Genomic DNA, 19,531 nt, shown 5'->3' with positions numbered 1-19,531 from the left:
TCATCGGAGATGGTGGGGTTAATTTATTCGTTTATTTCCTCACAAGCGGGAGTCAGGAGTTGCCTGGTGGGGCAGTGGGCATTGCTGGGGCCAAGCCCAGGTCACCTATCCCTGACCCCTCTCAGACTCTGGGCTGAAAATGACCCAAAATGCTGTGAACCTGGACAATTTCAGCCTTGGCACACAATTTCAGCCTTGGCGCTCGCATTCCTTACTGCCTCGGAGAACCTGGTTTTCCCAGTACGTCCTCCTGTCCAACTGCTCAGCATTCATTGGGGTGCACTGAAGGGCTATCCCCTATCTACCCCCCTCACCCCAGTCCAGGTGGGAAAGGAATCCTCGGGCCCAATTTCCAGGACTTGGAATCCTGGGTGGGACAAGGGGCCACTCCGGCGGGGCAGAAGGCAGGGAGGGACCTCCTGGTTACAGGGATCTGGGGATAGGCTAACCCTGTAAAGTGAGGCTGTAGGGGGCCATTTCGCAGCCCTTGCTCTGTCTCTAACATGGAGACTCTGACCTCAGCACCCAATGTGGGCTGGTCACGCAGCCTCCGTAGATATAGCACTTGGACCCCAACACTGGCCTTAATTTGCACCCAGACCATTTCCTGCCAATAACCCCAACATGGCTGGCTGCCCCCACCCACAAAAATACCCAGAGGGCCTCCACCTGCAGAGTGCCGGAGGGAGGCTCACCAGCCAGGGGTGTGTGGGTCCTCTACCCCTTGAGAAGGACATCCGCACACATCCCCCACACACATCTGGGACAACCATTTGGCACATTCACCCCAACAGAGTAAGAGAAATTTCATCTTAAATTATTGACATTTAATGAAAAGCGACATTTTGGGCAGGATGATGTTAATGCCCTATTATTATTATTATTTGAGGTATCCCTTCAGCAAACAAAGCTTTTCTCCAGCTCATAAGAAACGGGCTCAGCAGTCTTATCTATGCCACCCCCATTCTGGGTTCTGGGGCTGATGGTTGCAGCTGGTGGGACAAAGCCTGGCCTTGGACAGACGGGTAGGGAAGTGTCCTGGGACCCAGACTGGTCAGCAGACTGGCTCTGCCACCCCCTTCTCCAGATGGCCCTATCAGCTCACCCAGTCCCAGACAGAATGAGCAGTTCTGGGTTTCAACCTCTGCCCCCTTTTTGGGTGAAGGGCAGCTCTCAAAGCCCTAGGTTGGACCAGAGACCATGGCTGAGAGGCTCCAGGTGCCACTGGTTTCTAAGGATAAAGCCCTAGGCAGGGCTAGTAAACAGGCTAGGCTGTTATTTGCCCAAGGCCAGCTGTTGCAGACACCGAGGCCCCAAAACTTCCAGAAGGGACAGAGGAAGGAGGGGCGAACCACCCTGCTTACCAGGTGCTGCCTACCCCAGACTGCTTCCTGCAGGAGGTGGGAAGGGAGATGAAGTCTACATTTGTGCCCCTGAGTATGACTTGTTTTCAGACACTGTAAATATTCAGCTGTCGTTGAGGAGGAAACTGAGGCACACTGACCCTCCCAGGCCTCTGTGCTAGTCCAAGCTTAAGCCTATTCCCTCCTCTTCAGAATGAGCTGCAGTCAGCCTTTTGCTGGGGGAGGGTCTCAGGAGCCCATCTGGTGGCCTGTGGGGGGGAAGGCCAACCAGGGTCAAGGGCTGGGGATGGGGGGAACAGGAGGAGGGGTGTGGTTGGAAGAGCAGCTGCTGGGTGGGGGGGAGGGAGACAGCACTGAATAGGGGACCCCAGCTGGGGTTCCATAATGACATCAGTGGGGGATAGGCAGAGACCTCTGCTGTCCAGATGGGGAAACTGAGGCGGGGACTCCTCCAATGTTTTGAGAAGTCATCAGCTATTCAAGACCATTCATCTTCCCCATGAAGACACTGTGACCTGGAGCTGGAGCGCCTTGTCAGTGGTCACTCAGGGTTTAGCTTGAGACACAGGAGTGGAAGGCAGCTGGGTCACCTGGCCCGCCTCCACTCTTGACAAACCAAACGGGCACCCTCCCCCACCTCAGCTGCTGGGAGGAGCGCTGGGCTCAAGCGCCTGCCTGCCTGCCTTCCCCTGCTCACGTGCTTGAGAAAGGCTCATTTTTAGCACCTGGCCTCTTTTCCCTGCCTGGAGGGAGCTCAGGGGACAGAGCAGGGAAGAAAGCAGCCAAGGGGGACAGGGAGATCTGGAAGCAGGGCCCAGGGGGATGTCTGATTGTTCTTTCTTCCCACCCCAAGGGCGCCCAGGCACAGAGACGGGCCCTTAGCCACCGTGCAGCGTGGATATGAAGAGGACGCTGTCCTGGTCCTGAAGCTGGTAGTCCAGCTCACCCTGGTCCGGGAGAGAAACAGGAAGACACCATCAGGGTCATTTTTTCCAGTTTTTTCCCAAGGTGTCGGGAGGGGCTGGAGGGAGGTAGGTCCTGGCTGCTTTGGGAAAGGTAGAATCTACCAGAGGTCCAGGATGGAGGAGAGCTTACCACTTCCCCCAACGACCCTTTCCTTCCTCACTCAGGGTGGGAGACTTGAATAGCCTCCGTTTGGAGACTAGAGTGGGACAGAGGATAATCCAATCCCCCTATCTGGGCCTGATGAAAGGCTTTCCTAGGAAAGCATGAGGGGAGCGGTTGGGGGAGGGCTGTCCCGAGGTACTGACCAGCAGTTCCCAGTCGGCATCGTTAATCAGCACAAGAATTCCTGGCCGCCTGTGGGGAAGATGGTGGTGAGTAGCAGGGAGCGAAGGGCAGGGGGACAGAGGCTTAGACATCTGGACTGCAGGAGTGTGGTGGGAGCCCTTCCTCCGGAAGTCCCGGTTAAAGGTCTCCCAGGAAGTGGAGGTAACAGTCTAAGTTAAAAGGAAACCAGATCAGATGGTCATGGTCTTGGGGCCAGATGCAAAATGGGTGCAAATTCCAGCACCACCGCCTAGCCCTCAGGCAGCTCACTTTGTTTCTCTGGGTGTCAGTTTCCTCAACTAGAAATGGGGTAAATTACAGTGCCTTCCCCACAAGGCATGTGTGAAGATGAAACGGGGTGTGTGTGAGGTGCCTGCTTGCCGAGTCTGTGGTGGTAAGCGCCGGTGGCAGTGTCTCTTTCCAGGGGCCTCGCCTCACCCTTCGAGTCCTCCTGCAGGCCAGTCTTGGAGAGGCGGCCAGCTCAGCTCTTCCAAATCAGGGCAGGCTGCCAGCGGCTCTGAGCACCTGAATGCCCAAGAGCAGCCGTGCTGGGGAGGCTGGGGAGGCAGACATGTGGAGAGGTGCCGCAGCCTGGCTCCCGCTGGCAGTAGCCCAAGGAGCATTGCTGTCCTTGGGGGTGGCCTCCATGACTGGCGACAGTGACCTGAGCCAGGGGCTGGATGGCAGCCTTAGCCCCAGGACCTGCTGGTGCCCTCTGCTTGGAGGCAGATGGAGTCCCACAAGTGCCCTGCCCACTGCTTTGACACATTAGGCTGGCCTTGTTGTAGAAGTGAAGTGACTTCTTGGTCCATGGAACCTGGCTCCTTGCCTAGGAGGCTGAGCTGGGCCTGGGACAGGGACAGAAGCTTTGGGCCAGGGGTAGGGGCATCCGCACAGGGCACAAATGTGCCTGTGTGTCTGCAGTCACTTCCCGGCGTCCTAGACCTGTGGTATCTACTAGCTATGTGTAAATTTAAGTTACAATGAAATAAAACCGAGTATTTCGTTCCTCATTCACACTCGCCACATTTCCAGGGCTCAGGAGCCTCTCGGGCCTAGCAGCTATCATACTGGACAGCACTGATACACAACACGTACATCATCGCAGAAAGTTCTATGGGTCAAAGCATCCTAGATTGTCAGGGGGTGAAAGGGACCTCGGGCAGCATCGTTCCCTCAGAGCTTTCTGTACAGAGAGTAGCTGAGGCCCAGAGAAGTGAAGTAACTTGCCTAAGGCTCCACAGCAAGTCTGTGGCAACCAGGAGGAAGCCAAATCTCTTGAGAAATTTACCAGTCGTCTGACGTGGACTTTTGAAAAATTCCCAACAATCCCATGTGGTAACAAGAAAAGTGGACAGAAGCTCTGTCCTCAGAGGATAAGAAGACGGTAAGGGGGCAAGAGGACACGGAGAAGGCTGTGAGTGAACCGAGGACGGGTTCACACTTCCTTCCCTCTGCCCACGCTCCTCAGGGAAGGGGAGAGAGGGACTCACACGCTGTCTCCCTGCATGAACAGCTCTGGCCGCTCCTTTAGCAAATTCTTCTTGATCCAGACAAGAAGGTTCCGGATGTCCCCTAGAGAGGAAGACACAGATCAGATTTCTGTCCAACCCAAATGATTCCTGAGCCCCCGGGCCTTGTCTGGACTAGAAGGAAGTGAACATGAGGACTCAGTGGGCCTCTTTTAGACCAGGGCCTCTGAACGTGTAGATTCCCAAGGTGAAGAAATGGGATGACACAGGCCAGTGACCTGCCAGAGGGGTCTTGAGAGAAAGTGGCCCCTCGCACTGGTGACAGGTTGAAGAGGCACCGGGGACTCAAGGCGGACAGCAGGAGAAACGGACACGTGCGGAGGCACTGGGAGACAGAGTCCACGCAGAAGCCCTGCAAGATGGGCTGAAATCGCCACAGCTAGGCTTCTGAGAGGGCCCTGCAAAACGCCCTCCACCTTTATCTCTGTGGCCAGTCCCACATGGGGGGATTCGCCTTGCTCTTAGAGGGGTCTGCATATATTTCCCTTGGTGAGGGAAGAAAAACAATTGCTGAGCTGATAACATCAGTTAATTTCCTCTGGCAGAAAGAGAGAAGGCTCCTTCACCAGCCAGAGACACAGACAAATCATTGCCCGGCGGCGACTACCCCTTCCCAGAGCCCCCCTCACCCCCAGCCCGGGGGCAGCCACCCTGAAGAGGCAAGAGGTTCAGGATCGAAAGGGCTTCTCCTGCTCTGTTGGACACTGAGATCTGCTGCTTGTGGTTCTGGGACAGCCACTAAGCTCTTTGCACATCATGGGAAGGCTCAGAGCCACCTGGCCCCAGTGTCACCTCTCCTTTCCTAGGAGCAGGGTTCCAGGCCACGGAACACTGAAACCCGTGAACTCCTTGAAGGCTATGGCTCTCAACCACCCACTCATCAAACATGGTCGGCTGAGGCTGCAGGAGTCCCTCCTCTTCCTAGGAGGACTTGAGGACAGAAGGCCCTGGGGACACAACTAGTCTCTGCGAAGCCAGTAGGGGGCTCGGGGCCAGCCAGCTCCACCCCAAGTCAATGTCTCAGGAGGGTCTGCTGTCTTGGACCCAGGCTTGATACAAAGCTTGGGGACTGGAGTCAGACCCCGCATGGAGGTGAGGGAAAGGCTGCCTGGGAAACGGGGACGAGCTCTCCCCAGTCTAGGCCCAGTAGCAGGTCACACGCACAGCACCAGCCCTGGACGGCATTTGTAAGGCGCTCTCACTGGCCTGCATGCCATCCCCCCAGCAGGCAGACAGGCTGCACCCTGGACAGACGAGTTCACTCTGCTCCATGCCAACTTCCCTGGCTCGTATGCCAGCAGAGCACAGGGCATGGGCAAAGCGTCCATGGACTGCAACTGCCACCTTTCAGTGTTAATTCCTCCTTTAAAACAAAGCAGATCAAAGTCCTCCTGGTCCCCAGAGGGGCCGGAGGTGGGGAGCGTTGCCTCCAACTAGCTGCAGTCCATTTAGCCTCCTGGCTGGGTTCCTCCCCTGAGGCCTGGCTTTCAGAGGTTTCCCCTTGGCCTCCATCTTGGCACTGAACGGTGGGCCGCCAGCACATACATCTTGTGGCCGCTCGATAGAGCCGCCGGGGTCTGACACATCCATCAGCCGGTGCTGGCAGGCAGGGAGGCACTGAGGACCGGGAGGTGCCTGGCCTGAGGGCGCCCACTGCACCTCCACAGCCCCAGCTGGCTTCTACAGAACCCGACCCAGGTGGGGAACAGGAAGGGACTTCTGCTCCATTCCGGCTAGGCGGGGTGGGGGGGGTGGGGGGGGTAGTGCCTAGTGGTCACATTGGGGTCATCCGAGTGATGGCACTGTCATGGAGTCCCAGAGGGGTGGGCTGGGGGTGAGTCTGCTGCCGGTGCTGGCTCATTTATCATGATGCTCCTCTTTGCTGAGGTCATTCCCTCCCTCCTCGGCGCCCCCCAGGCCTGCCCACATTCTTGATAGCCTGTTACCATGGTGAGGCCAGTGCACCACCATCCGCATTGTTCCCCTATGCCTGGATTTGGGGGTGGGGAGACATGGAACTCACGGGTCCCTTCGCAGGCTGTGAGGGCCACTCAGCCTGGCCTGAAAACACACCCCCAGGGACATCTTGCTAGGCTTGTTGAGGCCCAGACAGTATGCAAATGGCTCCAAGCCAGATGGTCTGCTTCCAAAGGCGTCCAGAGGAGAAGGAAGGGTTAAGCAGAGTCAGGGGCTGGTGGCTTGGGGGTCCTCTGGGGAATCTCACTTGCACTTTCCCCCTGTGTCCTACTGCCTTCCCACTGCCCCTGAGGGTGGTTTCCCTCTTGGGATCCCAGCAATCATTTGCAAGGTGTTTACTGAGCAAGTAGTATGTGCCAGGTGCTTGGGAGAAGGTGCTGAGCAAGCCAGACAGAGCCCACCCTCATGGAGTTAATAGACCAGCGAGAGAGCCGGACATTACTCACGTAATTAGTTGCGATCAATGCTATCTCCTTTAGATAGGAAAAGTGTAGGATCAGGAAAAGATTTTCTGAGGATGGCGCCGCCGAAGCTGAGGCCTGAAGGGTGAATAGGGTGGGGTGGGGGAGCACTCAGGCAGAAGGCAGAGCAGGATGGAATTGGCAGGTTCAAAGTGACAGAACAGAGAAGGTATGAAGATCAGCATGAGACGCTGAGCGGTAGTCAGGCGGCAGATTCTACAGGGCACGTGTGGGTCCTGACGGGGAGCTTCCTGTGGAAGAGGCCTCTGCCTCCTCATGAACGTCTGGGTATTCACCAAACGTATGCTCCCAGGGCTCTGAGCCCACACTGCCACTGCCCGTGCAACTCCAATCGACGACGTGACCGTCACTAGAGTGTGTTCTGAGGACTCGGCACTGGCCACAGGCCACAGCACAGAACCTCGCACGCAGCGCCATGCCCCTCCCCACCAGATGATGGTTGGACCTGTGGACAACTGTGGAGGGACGGAGGGAGGAGAGGTTGCGAACAGGGCCTCCCGAGTCTGAGTTCGACTCCATCACTTCCTGATTATGTGACCTTGGCTAAGGAATTCCAGGAGCCTCAGCTTCCTTCTTTGCATGAATGGGAATGATATCAGTGGGAATAAGAATGGGAATGATATCAGTGGGAATGCTAAGAATGCCTGTTGTGAGGATGGAATAAGAGGGTTCATACAGAGCTCTTGGCAGCACGCCTGGCATATCATGCTGTAATTCTTCTACGATTCAGAAGAACCTGGACCCTTTGTGCTGAGCTTCTACACTCTGCCCAAGGGCCTGGCACCCTGGGGAAAATGCTCAGACCGCTCTGGAGGGTGGGGTACAGTCAGTCAACCTTTAATCAGACCGTGCTGGGACTGGCTAGGGCCTTCTGTGGGATTCACTACGTTTCCTTCAGAAGTCAGACAGAAAGAGAGGATGGAGGGATTGGGAGAGTGGTGCGGGGCCCCAAACCCAGGCCTCCCCTCCATTTTGGATGTTCAGACCCCTAAGATGCTGCCAGGGCAACCAGGTGGAAGGAATCTCATTCTGAGGCTGTGGGTACTGGAGGCCAGACTGCCACTGGGCATGCAGCCGCAGAGGAGGGAGAGGGGCACCCTAATAAAAGGTTTCCAGCACAGGAAGCCTCGGGACCTGGCCTGCCCATCTGGGGAGGAGCAAGCGACGGGAGCTGCTGCTCTGTGCAGTGGCTAAGAGTTTGGATTCTGGAGCCGGAAACTGTGTGCTAGATGGCCTTAGGGAGAAGGTCACCTCAGCTCCCTAAGTCTCAGTGTCATCCTCTGACAAACGGCGATAATAATCTAACCTGCAACGAGTGCTGTGAGGATTTAGGCATAAGGTTAGCAGTAGGCCCAGCACAGGCCAAACACACAGGACAAACATACATTTGCCCAATGACTTAGGATTCCTTAACCTCTGGGCTGCCAGAACCTTCTCCTAAAGGCTGCTGGCGACAGGACATCACGCGTGCGCCTTAGAGATAGCACCTACGAAGGCTCAAACCAGAGTCCCTCGACCCAGTGGACTTGGTCGTCGTCTGGGGACCCTGACCACCCAATGTGGCAGGACCCCCGATGATGTCAATTCTAGCTCCTCAGGCTGAAAGAGAACAATCTCAAGGTCTCATATGATATTGAATCCCGTCTGTAACAGACCCTCAGGCAGCCTCTCTTTGAACGCCCCAGGGAGAGCTTTTCTCCCAACCACAAATCTGTCTTCCTGCCACTCCCACCGAGCCTGGTTAGTCCATGGGGACCCTGCTAACAAATATGTCCCCTCGTCCCCTTGCCCGCCCTGCAGATTTGGGAGAAACGGATCCCCTGAGTCTTCCCTTCCATAGGTTAAACCACTCCTGTCCACCAAATCCACTAAACAAGGCTCTTGGGGGGGCCTACCCCAGGCCCTAGGAGGAAGGGAGAAGAAAGAGCTGCGACGGGGGAGTAAGAGAGGGTAGAGGGAACATCAGAGGGTCCATTTACAAGTGAATGGGGGTAAGAATAGAGCAGTTTGTGAGCTAAACTAGCCTCAGAAGGAGGTTTACAGATGTGCGAAGGGACGCTCCTCATTGTTTAATTAAGCAGAAAGTGGATCTTTTCAAAAGCAATTTTGCACAGGGACTGGGAGGGGTGCTGGGGAGAGGAGGGCGGTGGGGAGGGGATCAGCAAACAGGCCCCAGAGCAGAGAAAGGAACAGCTGGCCCCCGAGAGGCTGTGAAATGCATGCTAAGCAGTTTAAAGCGCCGGGAGCTCCTCAGCCACCCTGCAATACAATGGCAGGGCAGAGAAAGAGGGGCAGGAAAAGGTAAGGCAGACGCCTCCTGGGAGGGCGGGGGGTGGGAGGAACACAGGGCAGGTAATGCCCATGCTGGGATAGTCTGTCCCCCGACATTTTGGGTTTGCTTCAGGCCACTGACCAACCATGGGCTGGAAGCCTTGAGTTAAGGATCCTAGAAGCATAAAAGCCAGCCCCCAGCGGCTACAATACCCAAAGCTGGTGGGTGCCTGCCAACACCAGCCAATCAAAGAGATGAACTGTTCCTCGGAAATGGCTATTAAGACGTCCCCCCTACAGGCACACCTTCTCCCTGGATCAGCATACCCTGTTTCCGAGCTGTATAGTTAGATCCGGAAGCAACATTTCCAAACTGTAGATGTCAACTAGATAACCTGCTCAATGAAGACGAAATCTAGCCCAACCTCCCATTTTACAGATGGGAAAACAGAGGCCCTTGGAAGTAACTGACTTGCTATTGTACACTGCCAGGGCTCTTCTCTTGCAGTTTCACCCCCTTTGGCCTCGCCCATCCTCTTCTCCCAAGTGGGCCGGGTTGGAAGCTCTCCCCTGGCCCAGGACCCAAGGCCCTGGAGTCCCCTTGTTTGTGAGGCTTGTCACAATGCATAATCTTATGGCTGCTATTTTCTCTGCTGGAGTCTCCAAGACCTGCTTGGCCAAGTGGCAGCCCCTGGGCTGGGAAGGCTGCCAGACAACAGATCTGGGCACGAGCTTGGGGGACGAGTAAGACTCTCCCAGTGGCAACTGCTGGGCTCCCATGTGCCAGGGTAAGGCCTGGCAGCTGCCACCAGCAATGCGGTTGTGATGTGACCCAAGCTTCTGGGCACAGCAGGGCAAAAATGGGAACCAGAGGTAGAGTCACAGCTAAGGGTCCAAAGTTGAGCAAAGGGGACATTTCAGATTCCCAACCCTGCTTCCTTTCTTTTTATCCCAGAGAGGGGAGGATAGGCCCCCAGCTGCCCTGAAAGCAGAGGGTGGTAGAGGAGGGATCAAAACCCTGGGTCTTGGCCCAGACTCCCTGCTTGATCCCTGCTTGAGTAATGGACTCCTCTCTCTCTCTCTCTCTCTCTCTCTCTCTCTCTCTCTCTCTCTCTCTCTCTCGTTTGGTTTCTTTGATGATAGATAATACCTACTGGGGTCATTACTAAAATCAAAATACAAGGTGTGATCAAACGATATGGTGAATGTTTAAATAAATTAAAAACCCTCATTACAGTAAAAGACATATTGCCATAATACCCCTCAAAATACTCCCTTCACTTTGAACACACTTTTCCCATAGTTCTTGCCACTTTCTGAAGCAGTTCTGGAAGTCCTCTTTCGTGAGCGTCTTCAGTTGCACTGTCGTGGCTGCCTCGATGTCCTGAATCATTTTGACTTTGTGGAAGAACCAGAGGTCGCACGGTGCCAGATCCGGTGAATAAGGTGGATGAGGACACACTGTAATGTTTTTATTTGACAGAAATTGCCGTGTACCAGAAGCCATGTGTGACACGGAGCGTTGTCATGATGGAGGATGATTTATGGCACACTTTAAAACACACCTTCTCTCAACCGTAGCTCACACCCAACTGACTGCACCAAACAAGTTGAAACTTGTCACCCACTGTTACTAAGGTTTGACACACAGCTTCCCGTACTGAAGATCCCTGCCTTTCTGTTGGATGGCGCTCGGCAGCAGCATTCACCGTATTTTGTGATCACAACGGAAAAGCTCCGTGTCACACATCGCTTCTGATACAGCAATTTCTGTCAAATAAAAATATTACAGTGTGTCCTCACCCACCTTATTCACCAGACCTGGCACCATGCAACTTCTGGCTCTTCCCCAAAGTCAAAATGACCATGAAAGGTAAACATTGTGAATCGATTCACGGCACCAAGGCAGCCATGACAGCGCAACTAAAGACACTCAGGAAAGAGGACTTCCAGAACTGCTTCAGAAAGTGGCAAGAGTGATGAGATAAGTTTGTTCAAAGTGAGGGGAAGTATTTTGAAGGGGATTAATGGCAATGCGTCTTTTACTGTAATGAGTTTTTTAAAAATTTAAACATTTACTGTATTGTTTGGGCAGCCAGTTGGCTCAATGGTTGGAGCGCAGTGCTCATAACCCAACGTCGCCGGTTCGATTCCTACGTGGACCAGTGAGAAACAACAGCTTGAGTTTGGAACTGAGCTGCCAGTGGACGGCCAGTTGGCTCAGTGGTCGGAGCGCGGTGTTCATAACACCAAGGTTGCTGGTTCGATTCCCGCATGAGCCAGTGACCTATGCCCTCCACAACTAGATTGAAAAAATGACTTGAATTGGAGCTGATGGGTCCTGGAAAAACACACTGTTCCCCAATATTCCCCAATTAAAAAAATAACAATAAAATTAAAAAACAAACGAACATTTACTGTATTGTTTGATCATACCTCAAAAGTAGCTGCTGAATGCATGAATATAAATGAGTACAAGTGTACAAACTGGAAAGTACACTGCAGGTGTGAGATGTTACGTGATTCGGGGAGCCTTTTAGGGTAAATGACGCCAGGTGAGTGGCACTGTGGAAGGCCTCTGGAGGCCCTGAAATCTGCTTCTGAATCCCAGCTTTGCCATGTAAATAACTGTACAACTTGAAGTTAGACCCTTGACATCTCTGAGTTTCCACTTTTTAAAATGGGAATGAAAATGACAGCTACCAACGAGGAATTTGTGACAAGTATTTGCACAACCAATCGGGGCCATGCCACACTCAGCCTGTGCCCCGTATGACACTGGCCTTCCTTTAGTTCCTTGGCCACCCCGAAGGCTTCTACCAGGGGGTGTTCGCAAGTGCTACCCCTCTTTGTTTGGAATGAGCCCCACGCACCTCTGCTCTCTCTCCAAGTTATGAGGCTGGCTCCTTTCCATCCTTCACTTAAGCCCTCAGTCAACTCTTTAAAGAGCACTTCCCTTACTACCTGTTGTCTCACTCAAAGCACCCTTTTGTTCTCCTCGTGCCAGTCAACCTCTGGTACAGTCAGTTACACACATAGGGGTTTACTTCTTTGTTGCCTGGCTCCACTTTTCCATGGCAATGTAAGCTCCATTTGGGCAAGAACCGGCTGTTTTGTTTTGTTCACCACCGAATAGCCCGCAACCTAGTATAGTGCCTGGCACAAAGGAGGCACTCAAAACACTATGTGACAACTACAAGAAATAATAAAGTACTTCCACATCTGGACCTTGGTGAGCGTTCAGCCAATGAACGAATGAAAGGTGCTGGAATTATTAAACTTGGGGACATTCGTGCCAAGCAAATGCAGGGAGAAATAAATCGTAACTTGTGATATTTTAATAACTTTCCAGCCAGGTCTTTCAGGCTGAATCTTTGAGAGGCTTCTTCTGAAGGCCAACTGTTCCCTCCTAAGGCTGCATGGCCATCTGTCAAACTAAGAAATAGTTGCCTTTATCTCCCCTGGCCGTCCTCCGCCAGGGACACACACAATCCCGCAATCCTGACATTTAACCCTAGTCTCATGCCCACTGCTAGCTCAAGTCGGGCAGTGCGCTGTTCCTTGGTGAGTGTCCCCCAGCCTCAGTGGACCCCCCTGTGCCACTGCTCTCCAACCCAGTGGAGGCTCAGGCACAGCACTGGCAGCCAGTGACTTTGGGCAATCATTATTTGATCCCTGACGGATGAGGGTCCAGTTCTAGAAGAATTCTGTCAAACTCACTGACCATTTTCTACTGCCTGCCTGCAGGAACCTCATCTTCCCGCCTCCTGGTGACACAGTTCCTCTCTTCCCCTGAAGTATCATACCTCAGCCCTAGGTGTGACGGGCTCTGGGGTCTGGCTGTCCTGCACTTGCTAGGACCCAGTGCCAGGCCTATGGGGACCTCCACAACTGTGATACCTGCCCCTGCCTCTAGGCCACACTGGTAGTTACCCAGCTGGACCTCTGCCCACCCCCGAGTTTGAAGGTAGGCACTGGCTCTCGTTCACGGCTGTCTCTACAGTGCCTGGTACGTGGTCTGCCACACAGGAGGTGCTCAGTGTATCTTTGTTCAAGAAAGATGAACAAGTATTTGAATGCACAACTGAGAAAAGCCCACTGTCTCCCTTAGTGACCCTCCCTCGTGGCTGGATATTTTCCTCTCATCATAAATTGGGCCCACCCACGTTGCTCCACTTCCAATGAAGCTACCCCTTTCATCAAAGCATCTCTCTGCTGCCATCTACTAATAGAGAGGCTCCTTTTAGCAACCCTGAGAGATAGTAATCACCATGGCCAGTGCACAGGTAAGGACACTGAAGCTCAGAGAGGGGAGGCCACTGGCCGAAGGTCTGAGGGAATTCCCAGGAATACAGAACCCGCCCTGCTGAGGACTAAGGCACGCCATCTCCCTCTTACAAAGCTGGCTGATCCTAGACAGGACGGGCAAAGGGAACCCTGGTGGTCGCTCTTCCCTCTCCCACTGGCCAGGGAAATCTGACCCATTCCCACGTGAAGGGACCCCTGTAGACTCCTGCCCAGTGTAACCCAGAGAGGGGCTCAGACAGTCCATACTCACAGGGCTCCTTCTGTCCAGGCAAGGTCACCTGATGTTTCTTTACACCGTCGAACAGGAGCTCCGCGCCACCTCTGCAAAGGAAGGAGGGCCAGAGAAAGACAGCCAGGTAAGCTCCTGCAAATACCAGGCTAAGAATAAAACCCGATGCCAAGCCCAAGGTTCAGGAACACCCTGCTCCCAGTGACTGATTCTCAAATGTGACTTTCTGAAGTAGTAAAGCAGGGTGTAAATAACCTTTTTTTTAAACCAATAATCAAGTATCCAAGTTTGCAGACTCTTGTTTTTACTCCTCTGCTTTCTCAAGAAGCGGCTTGGCATAAAGGTTCAGGTTTGGGGCTGTCGGCCTCGAGATGGAAACCAGGCTCCACCTCTGCCTGACGCCCAGACCTTGGGCACGCGACTCCATGTTCTCAAGCCTCAGTCTTTCCATCTACAAAAATGTTGAGAGGCCACCATGAGGAACACTGGAGACCCTGTATGTGTTGAGGGGTTTCCTCTGGCCAGGTGAGGGTTTGAAATGTCCCTGCTTGTGCCACCCACGGCTGGCCTGGAGGGCACACCACAGTGCTGGAAGGTAAGAGATTCCACCAGCCTTAGCAATAACCTTGCCATTTACAAGGCCATTCTTCATCTCATTTCATCCTCAGGGCATCCCAGGGAAGGAGGGAGGGAGGCAGACATTATTAACTCCATCTGATGGAGAAGCAGAGGCCTCAGGAGGTTGAGTGACCTGTCCAAGGTCACGGAGGCTGTGGCTCAACTAGGCTTTGAATTCTAACTGGTTTCTGCTAAGCCCCAGCAGCCTTGGCAGGGAAAACCAAGACTCCCCAAAGGTCAGAAAGCCCCTTGAGGGCAGAGTTTGGTTCACTTCTGTGTGCCAGCACCTGGCCAAGGGAAGGCTGGGATAGCAGAGATGCTCAGAGCCAAGGCCAGAAGCCAGGGCTTATGATGTGGACCCTGGGGCCCTTTCAGGGCCCCACACTGCTTCTCCCTCTGGGTCTCCTGATTCATCCCAGACTTCACGTGGAACTTAACTGAGAAGGCCTTAACAGGCTTTTGACGGATGTGATGCCTCCCACCCTACCACCCTTTCCCAATTTCAGAGAACAGAGATGTCCTGAGACCGTCCCCTGGGAGGCAAAGGCAAGGCAAGCATTGTCATGGAGGAAACATGGGGCGACTGTCATCGAACAAGGTCACGCTTTGTTGATGCAGAAATGTGGAGGGGGGAAAAGAGGCCCATCTGTGGCCGCGCGCAGGGCCATTTCAGCTGCAAGCCCGCACAGAGCCTCCATTTATCCCCTTCCAAGAGCCTCGTTCTCTCCTGGGTGGGGGTTGGCACATGCAGCAGCTGGGGTGGGGGAGGGCCACAGGCGAGGGGCTAAGGAATTGGGGGTCAGAGAAAAGGGGTGGGAGCTGGAGGCACTGGGACCCAGGCAAACAACCAAGAATGGCCAAACCTGGTGGTGCCAGGCTCAGAGGGCGAGGCTGTTTTTCCCTTTACAAAATGGATGAAGGGAGAGCCAGTCTGGCTCAGCGAGTGACCTATCACAACTGGGTTCACTAGCCCCCAAGGAAGGGGTTGGCGTTTCTGCTGTCAGCACATCTGGAAGGAAGAAAGGTGAATGCTCATTCTCTGGAGTGATTCAAGGAAGCAGGCAAAGGGCTTGTTTTGGCCCCAAGAGAACCAAAGCCAGACTCTCTATGTCTGATAGGATTTGCTTTTCAAAGTCAAATAAGGACTGACATCGTAAGACACCTCATCTTCCCTCCATTCCCCAGTTCTTGGTAGAGGTGTTTTTTGGTATCAGTAATTGATATAGATATTCCCAAAATTGCCTTCACTTTTTGTTGTTTATCACCTTTTTATCTTATATTTTTATGTCTCCCCTCTACTTGTTGAAATGCGAGCTCTGCCTAAAACAGGGCTTCGCACACAGTAGGCATTCAATTTGCCATAAGTGAAAATGCCCACTTCTTCTCTAACTTCAATGGCATTCCCTCCCTTTGCCAATACCTCCCAGACTCAGGAAGGAGGAACAGGGAAAAAGAGGACGGAATCTCACGTATGGACCGCAGGGATACAAAACGCATCTGCATTACACATGCTGACTCCTGTGTGACCGGAGAAAATGCTCTGCTAAGGCCAGTTCAGGAGGCAAGGCAAAGGTGGCAGAACTGGTCATGGACTAGAGTGAAACGTGTGAGAGGTCTTCTGGAGAGTCTATCAGAGCTGGTGGGGCTGTGAGGACATCTGCTCGGGGGGGAGAGGCCATGTCCGAACCCAGACTCTTCAAGGATCCGGGTGGCATGCAGGAACGAAAGGGAGAGAATGACGGGCAAGGCAGCTTCTTTGCAAATCTGCTCAGGTTCAGGGTGAAGAGAATCTACTGAGATACGTAGGAAATAAAAGAAAGGCCAGGGGCAAAAACATACATTGAGAAAATGACAAAGAGAAGGAATCTGGGTTTGGCATGCATCGTGGGCACTCTTGCTTCCTGAGAAGCTGCCATTCTCATGGGACACTGGTGGTGGGCAGCGGTGTTAGGTGGTGAGTAAATGGGTGAAGGAATGTTGTCCTGCCTTGTTGGGGCTCACTATTGCTCTTGGAAGTAAGAGGGGGGCTGAGGCTAGAAATGCTCAGATCAGAAAAGGGGTAATTAAGCTACTCTGTAAGTACTGGAACGCAAGGACCCTATCTTCCTCACATGACTTCCCCAGTGCTGTGAGCACAGTACCTGGCAGACAGAAGACATTTCTGATGAACAAATAACATGTCTGACTCAGTGAGAATAAAAGGTAAGTTGGCTGTAGATAAAGCTTAACATCAGCAGTGTGCAACTTCTCCCTTTTCAACTCTGCTGAGGCTGGTCAGATCAGTAGGGATTCTCCTAGAACCTCCAGGCTATGAGAGGCATTCCTGGAACAAGGGTCAGTGAAGCAAAACAGTCAGGAGTCCAAACCAGTACAGTTCTAATTGGATCCAAGGGGCCAGACAATATCATCAATTAAAATGCACTTAACATTCATGAGACTACCCCCCTGCTGAGACAGAAACGCTGAACACTGGAGGGCATGGACAGAGTTCTATTTATCTTTGTATCTTCAGTGCCTGGCTCGCTGCCTGGCACATGGTAGGCACTCAATAAATGACTGGAGAATGAACTACTCAATGAAGGGAAAACATGAAAGAAACTGAGGGTATCCAATGAAAGGAAAGGCATTTATGGACAGAGGTTTTATTAACAGACTCCCATTCCAGACTTTTCCTTCCTACATAAGCCTTGGCTTGTTTATCTTCAAACACACACATGCATCTCGTCCCAGCTTTTCCATGTGACTCTGGAAATTACACCACCCATCTCTTACGGTTTCTTTGCCTTCTCTCTAAGCTCTGCAGTTTCTCTCAGCTCCGAAATCATATGACAAACTTTTTGTTTGTAGGAGATAGAAGACAGTGGCTTGAGGAGACATCCTCCCTCATCTTTTTCTTCAGTTACTGGTACGTGTGCCCCAATTCCTGCACTTTTCATTTTGTTAGTACTGTCAGGGTTAGTCTCTTCCACTGTGCTATCTCTCACTTATCTCCAGATCTCCACCTGACTTAGGATCTGCAGAAAGCACTTAGCAAATTACTGACTGTCTTAAAAAGGGCTCAGGTCTAACACGCCCAAATCTTGGGAAAGAGAAAGGAAGTCTCGTCTTGGCCACACATCCAACCAGAAACAAGGCTTCAAGAACCGTGTAAATGGAACTTGCTGCCCAAAGGAAAGAATCAGGGGTGAAGGGTGGTTATGCTCTGTTCTACGAGATCAGGTACCAGACACACGGGTCTGGTCCAAAACGGTACTGGCACAGAAAGTAGAGAAGCCTCCTGCTAACCGTCACGCCTTTTGAGTCCAGCAGGACACAGGGCACCGAGGAGTGTCCGGGGCGCACCTGCACGCCCAGGTTTGCGCCTCTATTCCCGGCCATACGGCCTGGTCGCCACGGGAGACCGAGCCTCTCAGACCCTCCGAGGCGGGTGGCGTAGCTCAGAGAAGGCGCCAGGAGCCTCGGAGATTAGGTCGTGACAGGCCCCCAGGCAGAAGGAGGGGAGTTCCGGGCCCAACAACTTCAATCCATCCCCATGGCACCCCAACTCTGGGACTCACCCGAACTCCACCTCCACTGACAAGGGCGCTGCCATGTTGAGGAAGCCCAGCTCACAGGAAACTCCCTCTAACTTCCGGCGCTCCCGCCCAACTTCCGGTATCCGCGGCCGGAAGGGGCGGTGCCCAGGGAACCGTCTTCCTTAGCTATTGAAGGAATGCCCGGATAGGGAAGGTCGCCGGCGTTGTTGGAGTCTTTTGAATTGGTCACCTTCTGCCTTTTAGGGACCGGGCTCAGGCAGCCAGAGGGGGCAGCGACTTGTACGAGCCACAGCTAGGCGGAGGAGAGCCCCGGGCATCTTTGCGCAGTGACCGTGAGCCACGTTACTGTTTATCTTGGATTAGTTACAAATCTCTCTTCAGTCCGCACACCGCTCGGGCGAGCGCGTCCACTCTTCTCACTTGAATTATAAGTGGCCCCCAAATCTTTATTTCCAGCCCAGCAATCTCTCCCTTGAGCTATCGACTCACTGTCCAACCACCCCCTTCGCTGTCGACTTGGGATTTAACTCACACAACAGATATTTGTTGCACGTCTTCCATGTGCCAGGCATTTTGGAGGGTGCTGTGGCTACACGGGTGAACGGCATGGACTAGGTTCTTGTCGTTAGGGTACTCACAGTCTACTGGCAGAAACTAACCCTGATCAAATAAGCATACCAGTCTTATTAACAAATGTGAAGTCTCAAACGGAAAGAGATGATCTGGAGTTACCGGAACTTCAAAGAGAAAGCGGACTGCACTGGACTTGAGCTGAGCTCTAAAGCCTGAGTAGAATTACTTGGTGGTTGTCATGGGAGAGAAACGTGTAGGAGCATTCCCAGCGTGGGGAATAGAAGGTGCAAAGGCTCTGGGTGGGAGAACATGCTGGATCACCAAGAAAGGAAGGTGGAAATTGGGGAGCGGGGGGCCTGGTAAGAGATGAGGCTTTAGAAAGGTGGGCAGGGACCAAATTATGCCTTGTGAGCCAGGTAAGAATTTCAGTCTCTATTCTGAGAGCAATGGGAGGCCTTTGAAGGGCTTTGGGAGGGAGTGATATTATTAAATAGTGTTTTAAAATAGCCTTTCTGGATGCAGTGGGAATGGCTTGGAGGGGAACAAAGAAGGAGATAGGGAGACCACTGGAGCCTGTTACTAGAAATAGAGTGAAGTGGATGTCCCCAGGTATCTAAACCACACTTCCAAAATTGAACTCAGCGTTGGTAGAGTGTGGTGGTGTAGCTTGGTGGTTAGGGTAGGGCCCAATAATGTAATGGTTAAAAGGTTGGAGTTCAACTGCCAGCTCATATCCAGGTCCCACCACTTCCTAGCTGTGTCTTTTGACAAATCCCTTAATATCTTTGTGTCTCAGTTTCCTCATCTGTAAAATGGGGATGATAACAGCCCTACCTCATACAGTTGTAGTAAGAACTAAATGAGTTCTTGGCACAGTGCCTCTTTCCCAGAAACAGGCTCTCCCTGATCTCAAGTGTACTACTGCCACCCACTGAAACACCCAAGCAAGAAACCTTGGACATTGTTCTTAATTCTACATCTAAACAGTTACCATACTTGGATTTTTCTCCCTTCTAAGCTGATATTGCAACCCCACATTCTTCCACCACCATCCCATCACCTCTCACCTGCACCCACTTCGCTGGCAGCCTGTCTCCTACCTCCCTCTTTCTGGCTTTGGCTTCACTGGACAGTTCAACCCATGGGCATCCTGAGACCCTTCAGTGTACCAGGCACTGTCCCAGGGCACAGACAAAAGGAGGACAAATGACAAATGAGAAACAGTCCTGGTCCTCAAACAGTGCAGAGGAATCCTGTGGTAAAATAGAGAGGCCCTATGTTCACCATACTATGTGGGTGGGCACTCCCCCTCTCTGGAATTCAGTTTTCCCAAACTATAAAGAAGGTTTCA

The 19,531-nt window shown here is 52.9% G+C and overlaps 1 protein-coding gene across 2 annotated transcripts; it reads right to left on the bottom strand.

The window, feature by feature from the left end:
• Nucleotides 1–11: 11 nt before the first annotated feature.
• URM1 (ubiquitin related modifier 1) lies at nt 12–17,699 on the bottom strand. Of its 2 annotated transcripts, none has more exons than XM_081067777.1 (5): nt 17,629–17,699; nt 13,475–13,545; nt 4,148–4,229; nt 2,636–2,824; nt 12–2,311 (listed from the first exon to the last, which is right to left on the bottom strand). In XM_081067777.1, the coding sequence occupies exons 1-4, from the start codon at nt 17,661–17,663 to the stop codon at nt 2,662–2,664; spliced, it is 351 nt and encodes a 116-aa protein (XP_080923903.1). In that variant the 5' UTR covers nt 17,664–17,699; the 3' UTR covers nt 12–2,311; nt 2,636–2,661. The 2 variants fall into 2 exon arrangements, with proteins under 2 accessions (XP_080923903.1, XP_080923904.1); XM_081067778.1 differs by having other exon boundaries at nt 2,636–2,684.
• Nucleotides 17,700–19,531: the final 1,832 nt, after the last annotated feature.

This window comes from Rhinolophus hipposideros (genome assembly GCF_964194185.1).
Source record: "Rhinolophus hipposideros genome assembly, chromosome: 11".
In the NCBI taxonomy this organism is placed as follows: domain Eukaryota; kingdom Metazoa; phylum Chordata; class Mammalia; order Chiroptera; family Rhinolophidae; genus Rhinolophus; species Rhinolophus hipposideros.
This window is presented reverse-complemented; position numbering and strand designations above follow the sequence as displayed.

Coding starts and splice junctions, on each gene's coding strand:
- URM1 (XM_081067777.1), bottom strand. CDS start 17,663: ATGGCAGCGCCCTTGTCAGTGGAGGTGGAGTTCGG. Junction 13,546..17,628: donor TCAGTGGAGGTGGAGTTCGG/GTGAGTCCCAGA, acceptor CTTCCTTTGCAG/AGGTGGCGCGGAGCTCCTGT. Junction 4,230..13,474: donor GCCTGGACAGAAGGAGCCCT/GTGAGTATGGAC, acceptor CTTCCTCTCTAG/GGGACATCCGGAACCTTCTT.